The 14,072-nt window shown below is 39.7% G+C and overlaps 1 protein-coding gene across 8 annotated transcripts in view; it reads right to left on the bottom strand.

Moving 5' to 3' along the window:
* The window catches only part of LOC117425525 (kazrin-like), a 321,926-nt gene that overhangs the window by 51,111 nt on the left and 256,743 nt on the right, over window positions 1–14,072 (bottom strand). For all 8 annotated transcript variants that reach the window (XM_059002564.1, XM_059002565.1, XM_059002563.1 and 5 more), the window contains one exon: window positions 9,382–9,573. In XM_059002564.1, coding sequence (XP_058858547.1) covers window positions 9,382–9,573 — 192 coding nt within the window. The remainder of the gene's footprint in view (window positions 1–9,381; window positions 9,574–14,072) is intronic.

Here is a 14,072-nt window from a genome sequence, read left to right on the forward strand (position 1 = left end):
TCGCAACTTTCACTGTTCTCCAAACACTTGGCAATTCACCTGATCAGATCATTAAAGTCATGAATCCACCAGAAGCGCTTCACTTTGGACCAAGATAAAAGGTTTAGCACTTGTGAGGACTGTAAACCTGCATTAAAAACAGCCTTCATGAAGAACGTGTGGCACTGCAAACTGCAAAACCATTGATAACTGCTTTCCCTGGGGAAGAGTCAGGGGACTGCTCTGTTATGGATACTGGGTAACTACTAATTTATGTCCCAATATGTGAGCCTGCTGTACACAATACAGGCTGCAGTTATCAGTTGCACAACACATGCAAATTACAGTTTATGCATCAGCAACGTAGCCATAATTATCATTGTTACAAAATGCTACTTTCCAGAAAACATTAATTTCCTCAAGTATGCGATCCAAACAAATAATAAAAAAAAGCCACATGCCTTATCTTAATTTTGGAACAGCAGATATCGAAATACATTTTTGTTGAAATGTTTGTGCTAGAGTATCATGGTTCTTTAACTTTTCTCTCATTTTAGATCGATTGCTGAGTTTTTGTACCGATTCATTAACACAATATTTAGAACACAAACTTGGCATGAATGGACCAAATATCTGTTATTACAGGCCTTCAGAGCCGACATGTGGTTCTGATGGGCTAAGCAGGTCTATCCAGTCCTAGAGTGTTCCAGTCTATCTCCTAAATGATGGAACTGAACCTCCACCCAATCCAGGTCCTAAAGGAGTTTCATTATACCTGTAGAATCTGGAGAGGAATGCACTTCCAGGAACACAGCTGTACGCCCCAAATATATTGCAGTTACAAAAGGATATATTCCTTGTGCATGTCAATGCAGTAAAGCAGCAATCTACAAAAAAAAGGGTAAACTTGGTGCTCCTTTGGTACAGAAAATGACGTACAGTTATTGCGATTATTCAATAACCTAAAATAGTGCTTCTCGGAGCTGCAATGTGAAAAGCAATAGGGTGCACTCCGAGCTCTGCTCTCTCAAGAGAACTGCGATGACTCACTTCAACATATTAAAACCAATCTTTGCGGCTTTGAATCAACAACTACAGTATGACACATACCGGCTCCTGAAAATCAACACATTTTTTAATAGTAATACGGCACCAGTAATTGTACAGCTGCTCAATGTGTGTGTTGTGTTGTTGCTTTGCCACCCAGTTAGACCATTGTATATTTGCTGGTCCATCGCTCATGAATCATGCCTTTCCTTGTCACATGCTGAGCTGAGAATTGTGTAACCTGTAATTATAGGCAGGCTGTAATTATTTGGTGTTGTCGCTGCAGTCCTGGCATGATGCTGTGAAAGAGAAGCAGTTATTATTTATCTGAATACATCTGTGTGTTAGACCGGCTGTGGTCTTCCTTTCAGGGATCTTCCATTGGGGGAATGAATGACTTTTGGAAATTAAATTAGCCAGAGCAGGTGGATTTATATTGATCATTATCAAAATGTAACCAGGATATCTGCTATTTGGATTTTAAATGTAAAAGGTACACCTCAGTTTGATGGCTCATTCAAAAAAATGGCTCTAAAGTTTGCTAACCACAGACTTGTATTACTAAGCTACTGGACCTTGTGCTGTTGAATGTGACTTGTGAAAGCAGGGCCTCATGATCCTAACCTTCCCCTGTTTAGTCTTCTTATAGGCGTCGGTACGAAAACATATCTACTCACTTTATTATATAAATGATACCTGACACAAAGATATGCCAAGTCATGTTGCTACAAAAGAGCATATAAAGAACATTTTCTCCTCTGTGTCTTCTTGGTCACAGTTAATAAATCATTTTTTCATTTCTTTCTGCCATGCTGAGCCGAGTAGCTGCAGACAGTGGTTGTATCATTAAAGCGAATTTCAAATATTGTGGTTTTAATTTCAGCGACAGGGGTTGGTTGCCTAGTTACTATGCAGCAGAGTAGCACACATAACGAAACAAGGGAAAACCATGACAGGCAGGGGTCGGGATCATGTCAAGTGGTGACAGACATTAAAAAAAACAATATCATCATCATCTTGGCCATGGACACTGACACTGATAACTCTTGACACATTACGATTCCTTAATACGATTCTGAAATCCCTGGATTCTCTTCTATAAATGTCTGGAGCTGAATTAGCATACCGGATGCAGGGATCAGGATTGTACCCTCTAGTCCTGCAGCTATGCTGTTTCTTCATAGTTTTATACCATTGTAATTATAGTAATACACTCAGAAGCTGCTAGCTTTCTAAAGGCTGCTACCCACCAGACGCGATGCGGCAAGCGGAACTGTGCAGTGATGCGTTAAAATGAATAGAACCTGTACTTCTGATAAGTATCTTTCACACCAGAGGCAACGCGATAGGCGACGCAGGAGCAGCACCAGGGCATCACTGGAGCAACGCGAAATAAATATGAATCCTATTTTTTGTGATTTGACATGTGTCAACTATTTGCATTGAGCAATCACAGAACAGCTTCAATGCACGCGGTCCAGCAGGGTGAAGCAGTATCCAAAATGACAGAGGAAACAATAATACTTGAAAAAATACCCAGAGCTTTATGACAAAGGGCATCACAATTATAAAGATACAGATCTGAAAGATAATATATGGGAGTTCATTTCGAAGGAACTGGATAAGCCTGGTATGTATGATTTATTGCTATATATGTTGAAATACCGTCAGAGAAGACACTCATAATTTCCACATCATGTTGATGAGTATGTACCAGTCTTGATCACAATTTTGTCAATAGGAATTTTTAACAGTTATATAGATCTGGCAGTTTTCAAACCTGTCGCATCGCCTCTGTGTCGCTTCTGGTGTGTATGGTCATGTTGCTGCGAAAATATCTCGACGCCAATTTTAAAAATCGCATCGCGTCTGGTGTGTGGAGACCTTAAAGTCGAAAACATTGGATCATATATACATTTCATTGAACCATATATACATATCCTTGGATCATATATACATATCATTCTGGCCTCACTACACTACCAGTGGAAGTGAACGGTTTGTTTTCACCAGACTACAAGGCCTTGCTCCTCAGTATTTGTTTTCTCATGTTCCAAGCTGCAACCTGCACTCCCCTCATCTGTTTCAATCTCCTCTTCACGGCTCAAGACACATTTGTTTTTATAAGCATTTCTTATTTTACAATTAAACTGGGTACAAACTGAATTTTTCAGTAGCTGAACTGTGTGAATCTTTGTTTTAGCATTTATTTAAATATTTGTATTTGTCGTAACGGTGTAACGTTTTTGTAGTATGGCTTCAGGCCTAATCTGACGAGAGAGTCAAGTAAGCGGTGTTATGGCACTAAAACTCATTGAAGACCGATGTAGGTATCCCAGGTCAAGTCCTCTATGCCAAGGGAAGCCGATAACAGGAGGAGACAACACAAGAAAAAAGAGAGGAGGTCATGAAAAAATTAGCAATGATTCACAAGGACGCTACAGACAGGGCATAGTTAACTGCAGCTGAGTGAAACATGCAAAGGACAGATGCAGTATGACGCTGATTCTGTATGGGCCTACATTTAGGGTGGGTCTGCAAATCAGTGGACAATTATGACGTTACTAGAAATAATTACGAACAGAACTCCCTTTGGAAACAGTATGCATCATCTTGAAGGAATGTCCTGTCATTTTTTTTAATTAAAAAGAGCAGGGAGGTCTACGTCTGACCGCCCAAGGTCTTCAAAAGAAGCCTTTTCCATTTTGTTCTGCTAAATAAAACAACCAGCTCCAGGAGGGAGACTGCCTGGAAGTCAATAATATAAGGCTGGGCTTCCTTGTAGCGCCACTTGTCATGTTTACGCACGTTCGGAAAATCGAGTGTGCCAGGCTCTACACTAGGACAACAACTCAAAGAAGGCCCTGTCAGTGTGATTTACTTCAAGTAGACACGGGAGAAAATGGGAGGAGATTGGAGCTTTATCTGCTCCCAAACAGAAATCCAGAGAGAAGGACGCTTCATTATTTATAATTCTGAAAGACAAATTAATTAACTTCTTGGCTTCACTAGAGAGCTGTCTTTCTTACAGAGAGCAGTGTCATGGTGTTAAAGCAATGCCCTCTAATTAACAAGTAGCTCAGTGGGGAAAGCACAGCAACAGTTTAAAGATCAGAGGTCGGATCCCTAAACTTGCCCTTTGTAAAAACCACCACCCTTGACTTGGGTATTTCTTTTCAACCCAGGTTTGAATTACCATATTTTTTTCACAACCTATTATAGAATTGTCATCTTTCTGTCTTTACATTACTGCTGGGGACTTTTCTATTAAAAAGACATCCACAAGTAATTCCAGACAATATAATCTCAGCCTAATGACCATTTCACTGTGGTAGATAGTGACAGAGCAACAACACTCAATAGCTTTCTTGCAGCCAAGTAACACTGCCACAGTTTGCCATTATTCCGCCAACATTCCACTAACTTCAAATGGTCATCTAGGAAACGGTCAAAAGCTGAGCTGAAGACACAAATGGACATCTGTATAGAACTACAAACTGCAAATAAATTTTTTTATAAACATGGAAGAGTGACATTCGTTGAAACCCCTGCACAGACACCACAATAATACAGCCAAGACAAGGCCGTTCTGAATGTCACCCAATGTAACTAATGTATTCAAATGTAATACACAATTCATTCAATCCAAACCCAACCCTTTTGCCTCTGTGCCAAGGACTTGTGTCCGGTAGTGAGCCGGGCCAATCTTTTTGCATTTTTAACACTGGATTTCATACATTTGGCACATCATAAAGCAAATATATTGAATGGTATTGGATTTAATACTCAGTTCTAGCTATTCTTTATTCCCAGATGGCTAAACAATGTAAAATGATTCATCCACCACTGCTTATCTGCATACTTTAAAATACAGAAAAGTAACAACTGCTGGACAACATACATACATCATGAAAAGGATCGCCAGGGACAGAAAAAACAGAATTCAAAACTTTTAAAATATGTATTATTTAACGGTATTATTAGCAAAAAAATGGTCTTCTATTGCTATGAGAGATTGCAAGCAGTTTGTTTTACATTTATGAGTTGATACATATATCAACATATTTTCCCAATATATGGCAATTATTTCAAAAGATACTGGAACTTTGACAAACCCTTAATGATTGATTTCTGGTACAGGATTTAAAATCGTAACAAAACCAACAGAATGGAATCGATAGGAACATCTGTGTGTTCTGTATGCTATGAAAGAACCAACAAAAAGAGCCTGCAAACCATTCATTATGCTGTCACTTGCCATGAGGTGCAGCACTTCCTGTTGTTATGCCCTTACTGTGACTCAAGATGCCACCCATATCACCCCCTTCCCCTTGATGCCTTCTGAGGAGGTGGGGAAAGCAGCTTCAATTTCTCCAGAGTGCTCTGGATCCTCTCAAGGAAGACACACATATCCCTGCGCAAATAAATCCAGCTCTCACGAGCACCACTAACATGGGAAGCTAGTAGAGAGCCGTTAATAAGAAACATTGCATTTAGTATGGAATTAAAAACAAAAACACAACAGGAACCCATCAATTTGATTGGGCTCTGTATTATGCAACAATACTCGAACAAAGATGCCATTCCAAAATATCCCTCTTGCAACAAAACAAATCGCCTTTTCAATTTCTTTAAAATCAATAAAAGAGCAAGAACAAAAATAAAATAACCGGTAACTGCCGCTGGGAACTGTGTTGTGCAGCAGAATGCTAATGCTTGCAAATTCTATTCAGAATAAAAAAAGGTCCAATAAATTACTCTCAAGTCAATAAAAAGTAGCTCCTGGCCCTAAATGAAGGCAAACATATTGGATTGTCTCCAACTGCTCCCTGTACATCACAGTGTAGTCCTTTAATCTTCTGTAGAACACAGAGCTACACACACATGCATGCACACTGCATGAGGAAAGTGCTGACAGAGGCACCACAGTAAAGCACAGTGCTTTTTAAAAATATAAACAAATGTATTTGTGATAGGGGTGTTAGTCTCCCTTAATTGCTTAAACTGTTTGGGCATGTTTGTACAGCAGTTAATCAGAAAAACCATCACAAAGCCCTCTATGACTGTTTTAAAGGTTACTGCAACATGTGTTTGATTATAAGACTGCATGTGTACAGCATTTAATTTAATCTTACAGTTAGGCACTGAGAGCTTCCCCTCACAGCTCTGCAAGTGAGAGAGCACCTCAATCCAGACTGGAATACCCCCTGCCTGCCTGCCATTCAGTCCTGGGCCTCTCTCAAGCAGAGACCGACAACCGTGTTGAATTGTGTGGTGGTTTTATAATGTGGATTAGAATAATGCCCACCCTTTCACTTCTAACCAAACTGAATTTGAACCCAGGCCTTCAAGGCAGTGAAAGGCTAGTGAACTAGCCCCCTGTAGGGGGAGGCAGTGATGTATTTTGTAGCAGACAGGTTAGTTATATATCAGAGGCCTTGTTTTTCTACCCTGCTGCTCAGTATTGTGGGGGACAATTAAACAAGGAGATTCAATGGTGATGTTGGCAGTAGGCTCTGTAGAAGAATTTAAACTGGCCAGGTTAGTCCCAGAATGCAGCCAGCATCACTGTCTCTCAACGTTTCACCTTGTGATCAACAAACACACATACAACAGAAAGGTGATTGAAAAACAATCAAATACATGGCTTTACACAGTGTGTAGTAGCATAAAGACAATGCTGCACACATATTCAAGTCTGTTTGTTTTAAACCAGGTTTGTTTAGTTTCCAGGGCAGTCGTGCCAGATTATTATTATTTTTTTTTTTTTTAAGGTAGGTTTTCATGCAACAGAAATGCTATGAACTACTTCAGCTAAACCGTTCACATGATAAATATACGGACATCTACATGAATACATTTTACCTGTCTTATACAAGTCAAACTCTCTGTTTTGGTCTAACCTGTAAATTCCAATAGAATGTAAACTGGCATTCATACAAATGCAAACCCTGTTCAGGTTTGTGGGGCTGGGAAGTGAGGTATTTGCTGCACATTTTAGCCAAAATACTCAAGACTGTTGCTTAGTAAATATCATGGTATCCCCTAAATAGATAATCGCTTCCTGTTCAAGTATTTGCATGTGGTTTTAATGTTGGCGTCAAGTACTGTGAGAAAATGTTATCCACTTATGACATGGGAGACTAGTATTTGCTCACAATTGCAGATTGTGTATTTTTGAAAGCAGGGAGGTCTGATTATCCAGGAAAAGCAATGAAAAAAATAAATTAATAAAAGGGGAAAAACTGAATCAAGACACAACTGGGGCAAACTTGGCCCTTGTTTTTATTGCAGTAGGACAACGTGAATAAAAAATTGGTCACACTTGTGTGTTATTAGTGTCTCTCCTCAGTGGGAGAATAAGAGACTGGTCAGGATGCTATGCTAATGAGAGATTAGAAAATGTTTTTTCAAAGCCTGTGGATCCGCAGTGCGAAAAATGACGGATTGGCAGGAACGCGTTTCGGAGGACACGTGTTTCAACCTCCGTTTCACGAATCACCGGGGGGTTACAGCGGTGAACCGGGAAAAAATAATAATTGGGCATTCCAAATTGGGGAGAAAACCGGGATAAAAAGCTACATTAAAAAAAAAACATAGCTTGCAAACAGAGATATAGTCAACCTAGTGTAGTACCAGATATCATGTTTTAAAATGAAAATACATGGATGTGCTTTGAGGAACTATTTTGTTAGCTACAATTAATTTAAATGAAACAAACAATCATGCATTAGTGTGAATAGGTCCAAGTCCTCTAGTTTCTACAAAACTATGCTTCTGTACAATGGGCTAATACTCAGTGATTTGCTTTCCCTCATCAAACAAATCGTTTATTTTCACGTGCCTGGACTCGTAGCAGGTGTGACTGTTAGCGGTAGCTGATGCGTGATGAGGTGAACGAGCCCCGGGGGAGTTTGCAGCGCCTCCTGGTGGTCCTCAGTGAGAGTCAGGGGTAGTGCTTTTACTAGGCAAGCCCCTGGGGACCCAATAATAAACAGCTACATTATACATGTGTTTATTCATTCTTTAACCAGGAATAAACCCATTGAGACAGTGGCCTATTTTACAAGTGTCCCTGCAAGACTGAAAAAGAGATACGTACAGCTTAAGAGGGTAGAGGGTATTCAGCAACAGTTACTTACTGATATCAACCTAATGCGTGTGTGTATGTTCTTCTAGTCATGGTCCCACTGTTGTATGTTTGTACTGTCTTGTGAAAAATGTGTGTTTGCCTTCCTGATATAAAACCAGGACTTAGGGAAGTAGTTATGACAGGAATATCACATACACAGACAATTCATAATAATTAACCTCTCACACCCATACAAAATGTACAGATTCTCAGGTATAACATAAGAAATTCCAGTAGACAAACAAATACTGACATAGGCATTGGAACTGATGCTTGAGTTTTGAAAAGGCATGTATTTTTATACTCGCAGCAATGGCAGCCATTGAAAGAGTACTTGGGGCACAACTAAAATCCCCCAGAGATCCATTGTTTCATATTGTTTAAATAACAAAAGAACAGTGATTTATGACAGCGCTTGTTATTTCAATACGGTTATATGTTCCATGAGGACCATAAAACAAGTTTACCAAACAGCTAAACTGCACACAATAATTACAGATTTCACTTTGCAACAGATGACTTAAAACCTTGAAGACTATACCACTAGGATCCTTGGACTAAGACATCTCATGAGCTACAGAGAACGAGAAGACTTCCAAATAACCAAGACGATAAAGTAAAAAAATAAAAACAGCTTCAAGCTGCACATGGATAGCTACCTTTCAATGTGCACAGCAATGCAAAACAGTGCCTACTTCATTACAGGACAAGGAGGTGACTTTTAGTAGTGAAGTTGAAAAAGAAACACATGATTCAGTCCAACACCCAGAAATTAGATTTAGTGTAAAATGACACAATCTTACCCTTAACACACCATTCCCAACCTCCCAACCAAACAAAGGCAGTACATAGCAGAGAAGCAGCATGTCTAAACTTCAGTGTTGTGCAATTCCAACTAATGACAATTGGTGGTCAATTTGTATGTGAAATTTGTCCGCTTTTACCTTGACCAGCACTGGTGTAGTAATTATTTTTTCAAGACTATGAATCGCTAATCCAGGGACTGGACTCTGTTCAGATAAAGTACTGATCGTATTCTGTATCAAAAATCCACTGACTATTATTTGCTTTATGTACATATTTAAATTCACATTTTAGGAAATGAAAGCTGCCATTAGAAAGCATTTCATGATAACAACATGGTTTGGGTTATAGGACAGTTTGGGGTATCGGGGTCCAGATTCGCAGTAGTGTATTTTAAAGTGCTATTGAAAGCCTCCCACCTTGTAAGGCCTCCTTGGCTCGTGCCAGCTCCTGCTCTTTCTGTGCCAGCTGCACCTTGAGCTCGGTGGCAGAGAGCACCTCGGCAGACTTGCCCCCGTGAGACTCCTCCAGGTCCTTGGTCAGCATCTCCTTCATCTGACGGAGCAGCTGGACTTCCTCCTGGAGCTGCGCCACCTCCTCCCGCAACATCACTGCCAGAGAGAGAGAGAGAGAGAGACGACAGTGAGACTGGAGCTACATTACCTCCTTCTGCAACAGCACTGCCAGAGAGAGAGAGAGAGAGCGAGAGAGACACTGGGCTAAAATACCTCCTCTTGCAGCAGCACTATCAGAGACAGAGAGAGAGAGACGAGACAATACTGGGGCTACACACCCCTTCCACCGACAGCACTAGAGGAGAGGACACTGGGGCTACAACACCCCTTCCTCCAACAGTACTAGGAGGAGGAGAGTAGATATTTCTCAGGGGTTAGGATTGCTGGTAAAATGTAGTGGTGGAGTGAGTCAACTAGTTAGTGTCTATAACTGTGGACGCCAGGGTAGGGTGTTTCATTTACTTCCACAAACGTAAAACTGTTTCAGAGTTAGATAAACTGATTACACACACACACAAATGAAATTTATATTTAAAGTTCGGGAGGAGGGTCAGACACCAATCTCCGCGTCACCAAATTGAATCATTCAATTTACACATTAGCTAATTAAGACTTCTCTGTAAAATCACATACTCTGCATTCTCCACAATAAATATTTGTAGTAAAACATTGTGATTTGTGTTTTTGTCCCAAACTACTGAAATACACTGACAGTGTACACAAACTTTCAGCACAAAAATAAACCACTTCAGAGTGGCTTTGAATTTAATGCTGATATCTTGATTTCATAACTTAAAATACTCAACTCGTAAAAGAGGAGTTAAACAAAAGAAATTTCCAGCAAAATACGTCTCTTTACAATATATCAACGTAGATGATTCCATAAACTGATGATTCGTATCGAGCTCTCTACAGAAATCATTCGTTTAACCACCATTATATGAAGCCATTAGACATTTCAGATCAATCCAACAAGGCATCCTCTGGGGCTATCGTACTGCAATTTGAGACTTGTGGATTAATCTGTGGATTAACTATCTATTATTACATTCACGGGAAATCAATGTAGTATCCTCTTTAGACTAATGGATTGCATTGTGTATTGTATGCTATTTATATTGTGCATCTAAAGGGAATAATCATTATATGTATGCTCCACCCTCAACAGCAGAGAAGAGTGAATCATTTCACTCAGCTTGCAACACCTTGGGTGGGGTCAAATATAAACTGAGTTGCTCCACTGCAAATTGCTAACTTAATCTCTACAAACACTTTACGTGCTTATTGAAAGACTCTTTCTTTTGCTATAGAAGTTACACTTTGACAATATAATGCTCTAGGTAGACCCCACCTAGAATACATTATGCAGTTATGGTCAGGTGACTACAGATAAACAGACTAGAAGAGGGCAACCAGACTCATCCCAGCACTGAGCTATGAGGACAGGTTAAATATGGTCTATATGTGAGAAGTATGACAACATTTTGGGTCCTTTCAAAAGAATCTGCCGAATAAGTATATAAAACACTTTCGAGCATGATGTGCTAGGATGATCTAAACTGCCTCTCGTCGTTCCCAGCATTCTTATTCTTATCTCTTGTTCACAGTTTGTAACGTGTTTGTATAGCAAAACACCGACAGATTCCTGCAGCCTTCACCACCCTTGTCAGAGCAGCCAACAACGTGGAAAAGACATTGTGCACAGCGTGGCACAGAGGAGCATCCAGGCAGCCCCCATCACCTGCACCAGGGCCGGCAGTCTTATGAGATGTTTCGACCGGGAGCCCTGTGCTGTGCTGTGCTTGCAGTGGAGAAGCGCGCTGCTCTGGTGCACAGGGAGCACTGTCTTTATCTCCTTGTGCTCGCCTTGGCAGTTCTCCGAGAGGAGCTCTCAGAATACTGATTTGTGTTGTGATGTTTTATGCAGTGAGATGAAGCAGAGGCAAGCAAAGCCTTTCTGTTGCAGTGCTGGGAGGGAGGAAAGAGATAAGGGGGCTCTGGGAGCACAATTTGATTTATTGCCATTGCAGGGTGCTTTCAGATTGCACAAGAATGGAAATAAAACTCCTACTGCATAGTACTGAAAAAAAAAGTGTTGCCAAGTGTGGTGGAAGAGGTGCTGGTTTTCACTTTTTAATTTACAGGTGTGGGCCTCTAGTTAAGCAATAAGACTTAACTATTCTCCGCTACCTCTCAAATTTAATCAATGTAACAATTAATGTAACATATATATAAAAAAAAATTAGTCGATTAATCATAAAGATTTGACTGCAGATTAATTTTTACAATTTAATCGTGCAGAATTAAAAAAATAATTTATATAAAATAAAATCAACCAATAGAAGATTTGCATTTTCTCTGCGGCAGTCCAATCATAAGGAGGCTGTGTGATCCAGTGGTTAAAGAAACGGGCTTGTAACCAGGAGGTCCCCGGTTCAAATCCCACCTCAGCCACTGACTCATTGTGTGACCCTGAGCAAGTCACTTAACCTCCTTGTGCTCCGTCTTTCGGGTGAAACGTAGTTGTAAGTGACTCTGCAGCTGATACATAGTTTACACACCCTAGTCTCTGTAAGTCGCCTTGGATAAAGGCGACTCCTAAATAAACAAATAATAAGAATAATAATAATAATAATCATAAGTGAGTGGAGGCAGGACATAAACAGTTGAAGGTATTCTCTGCATCGGCTGAAGGTCTTGAGTAAGTGTAACCAATGGGAGAGTCAAAGATCTACGTTGGGATATTGCTTATTATAGAGCGTTATTTAGAATTATATTGAGAACATAGAAAGTATGTTTCAAATTACTTTTTACAAATAAAAAAAAAAAAAATGTCAGACAGCGGAGGTCTCGTAGTCGATTTGGTTATGAACCAAGTTTCATAAAAAAACTGGCGATTGTTAAAAAAGGGAGGTATATACTACGAATTCCCGAACCGACACAGGAAGGGAAGGGATATACTTGCCACTTCCAAAATGTAAATTATCAAAGGTATCCGTGGCTTACCGGCAGCTGTCAATTAAAAAAAATAATATTGCTGGAACTGTCTTTTGTTCAGTACAGAAAAGGTGATATGGAACAGCACTAGCTACAGCAATCTAGGCTATAGAACAAAATCAGCACAAAAACCATGAGCATTCCCAAAGTCACTTGCGAGCCACTGTAACACGCAAAACATTTGGACAAACCCAGATTGATGTTCAACTGGATAAGCAGAAGTGTAGGAATGCAATACATCACAATGAGCAAGTAAGAACTGGCTTTCAGAGGCACGATGAAGGCACCAATTCCTCAAGTAGAGGTAATTATGAGGAATTACTTTCCCTGATACCTTCTATGACAGCATGTTAAGCAATCACTTGTCAATAGCCACAGTATTCTCGGGTACCTCTGACAAGATTCAGAACGGCTTCATCTCTTCGGTTTTGCTAGATGCAATAAAAAGGAGAAGTGACTGTGACCCAAATGAATGGTTGTTCTGGAAAATGTTTACTAAAAAAAAAAAAAAATGCTTTTTAAAAGACCAAATTCCCATTGGGCTTTTTTTTTTTTTTAGATTCTATTGATTTAGAAGTATGAGTATGCAGGCCAGCCGCTTTAAGATCATTACCTTTATTACAAATGTGGATGGAGTACTCTACCAATTAATCAAGTAATGCCCATAGATTAACCGATCAAAAATGTTAATCGGGTGACAGCCCTAATATATATATGTATATGTTATGGCTACTTTGTAAAACCAAATAGATATGTAAAATAACTGGTAAATGTATTAATAGTTCTTTTATTATTATTTTTTTTTAATTAAAAGCTTTATACTGTCAAAAAAAATATCAAATGCAATAGTTACTGACAAATAAAATCAAATGCAACAGTTAAAACTGACCAGATAATATCAATCTTATTTGGCAATTGAGCACATTATTATAGGAGTGTGCTACATGGCTCATGAAATTTCCACTTTAAATGCCTTTTAACCTGAGAAACTCTCAGAGATAAACTGAAACTGAAACGGAGCACAGGGTCTGCCTCAAGGGCTGTTGAGAGCGATCGCTGTCTCGAACGCTGGGATAATCACACGCTATGTGGACCCAGGACACAGAAAAAAAAAAAAAACCTTTGCCATGCTCTGATTTTACACAAATAGATGGTCCCCCGGCATGCTTGCTTCCAGTAATTTGAGCTCCCATTCAGAACACTGCTCAGCTGACACACTAAGAGATTGAGGAACCTAAAGCATAGATATGTGGTCTACATTCAAACAAGCTACACTAGAGGTGTAGATATGTGGTCTACATTTAAACAAGCTACACAAGAGGTGTAGATATGTGGTCTACATTTAAACAAGCTACACTAGAGGTGTAGATATGTGGTCTACATTTAAACAAGCTACACAGCATAGTCTGAGGATCTCAGGACATGTTTTGAAGCACTTATTTTGCAATGCATGTTCCTCTCTAGTTGGGAATATCTTTAGCGCACAATCAAGACTGCCATGGAGTACAGAACCACCCCATTACTGTTTCTTAAAGAAGTACTAACCAAGGTGCTGTCAACTTTCTTCACTGTCTTGAAGTACTAACCAAGGAGCTGTC

The sequence above is a fragment of the Acipenser ruthenus genome, chromosome 27, assembly GCF_902713425.1.
Source record: "Acipenser ruthenus chromosome 27, fAciRut3.2 maternal haplotype, whole genome shotgun sequence".
In the NCBI taxonomy this organism is placed as follows: Eukaryota; Metazoa; Chordata; class Actinopteri; order Acipenseriformes; family Acipenseridae; genus Acipenser; species Acipenser ruthenus.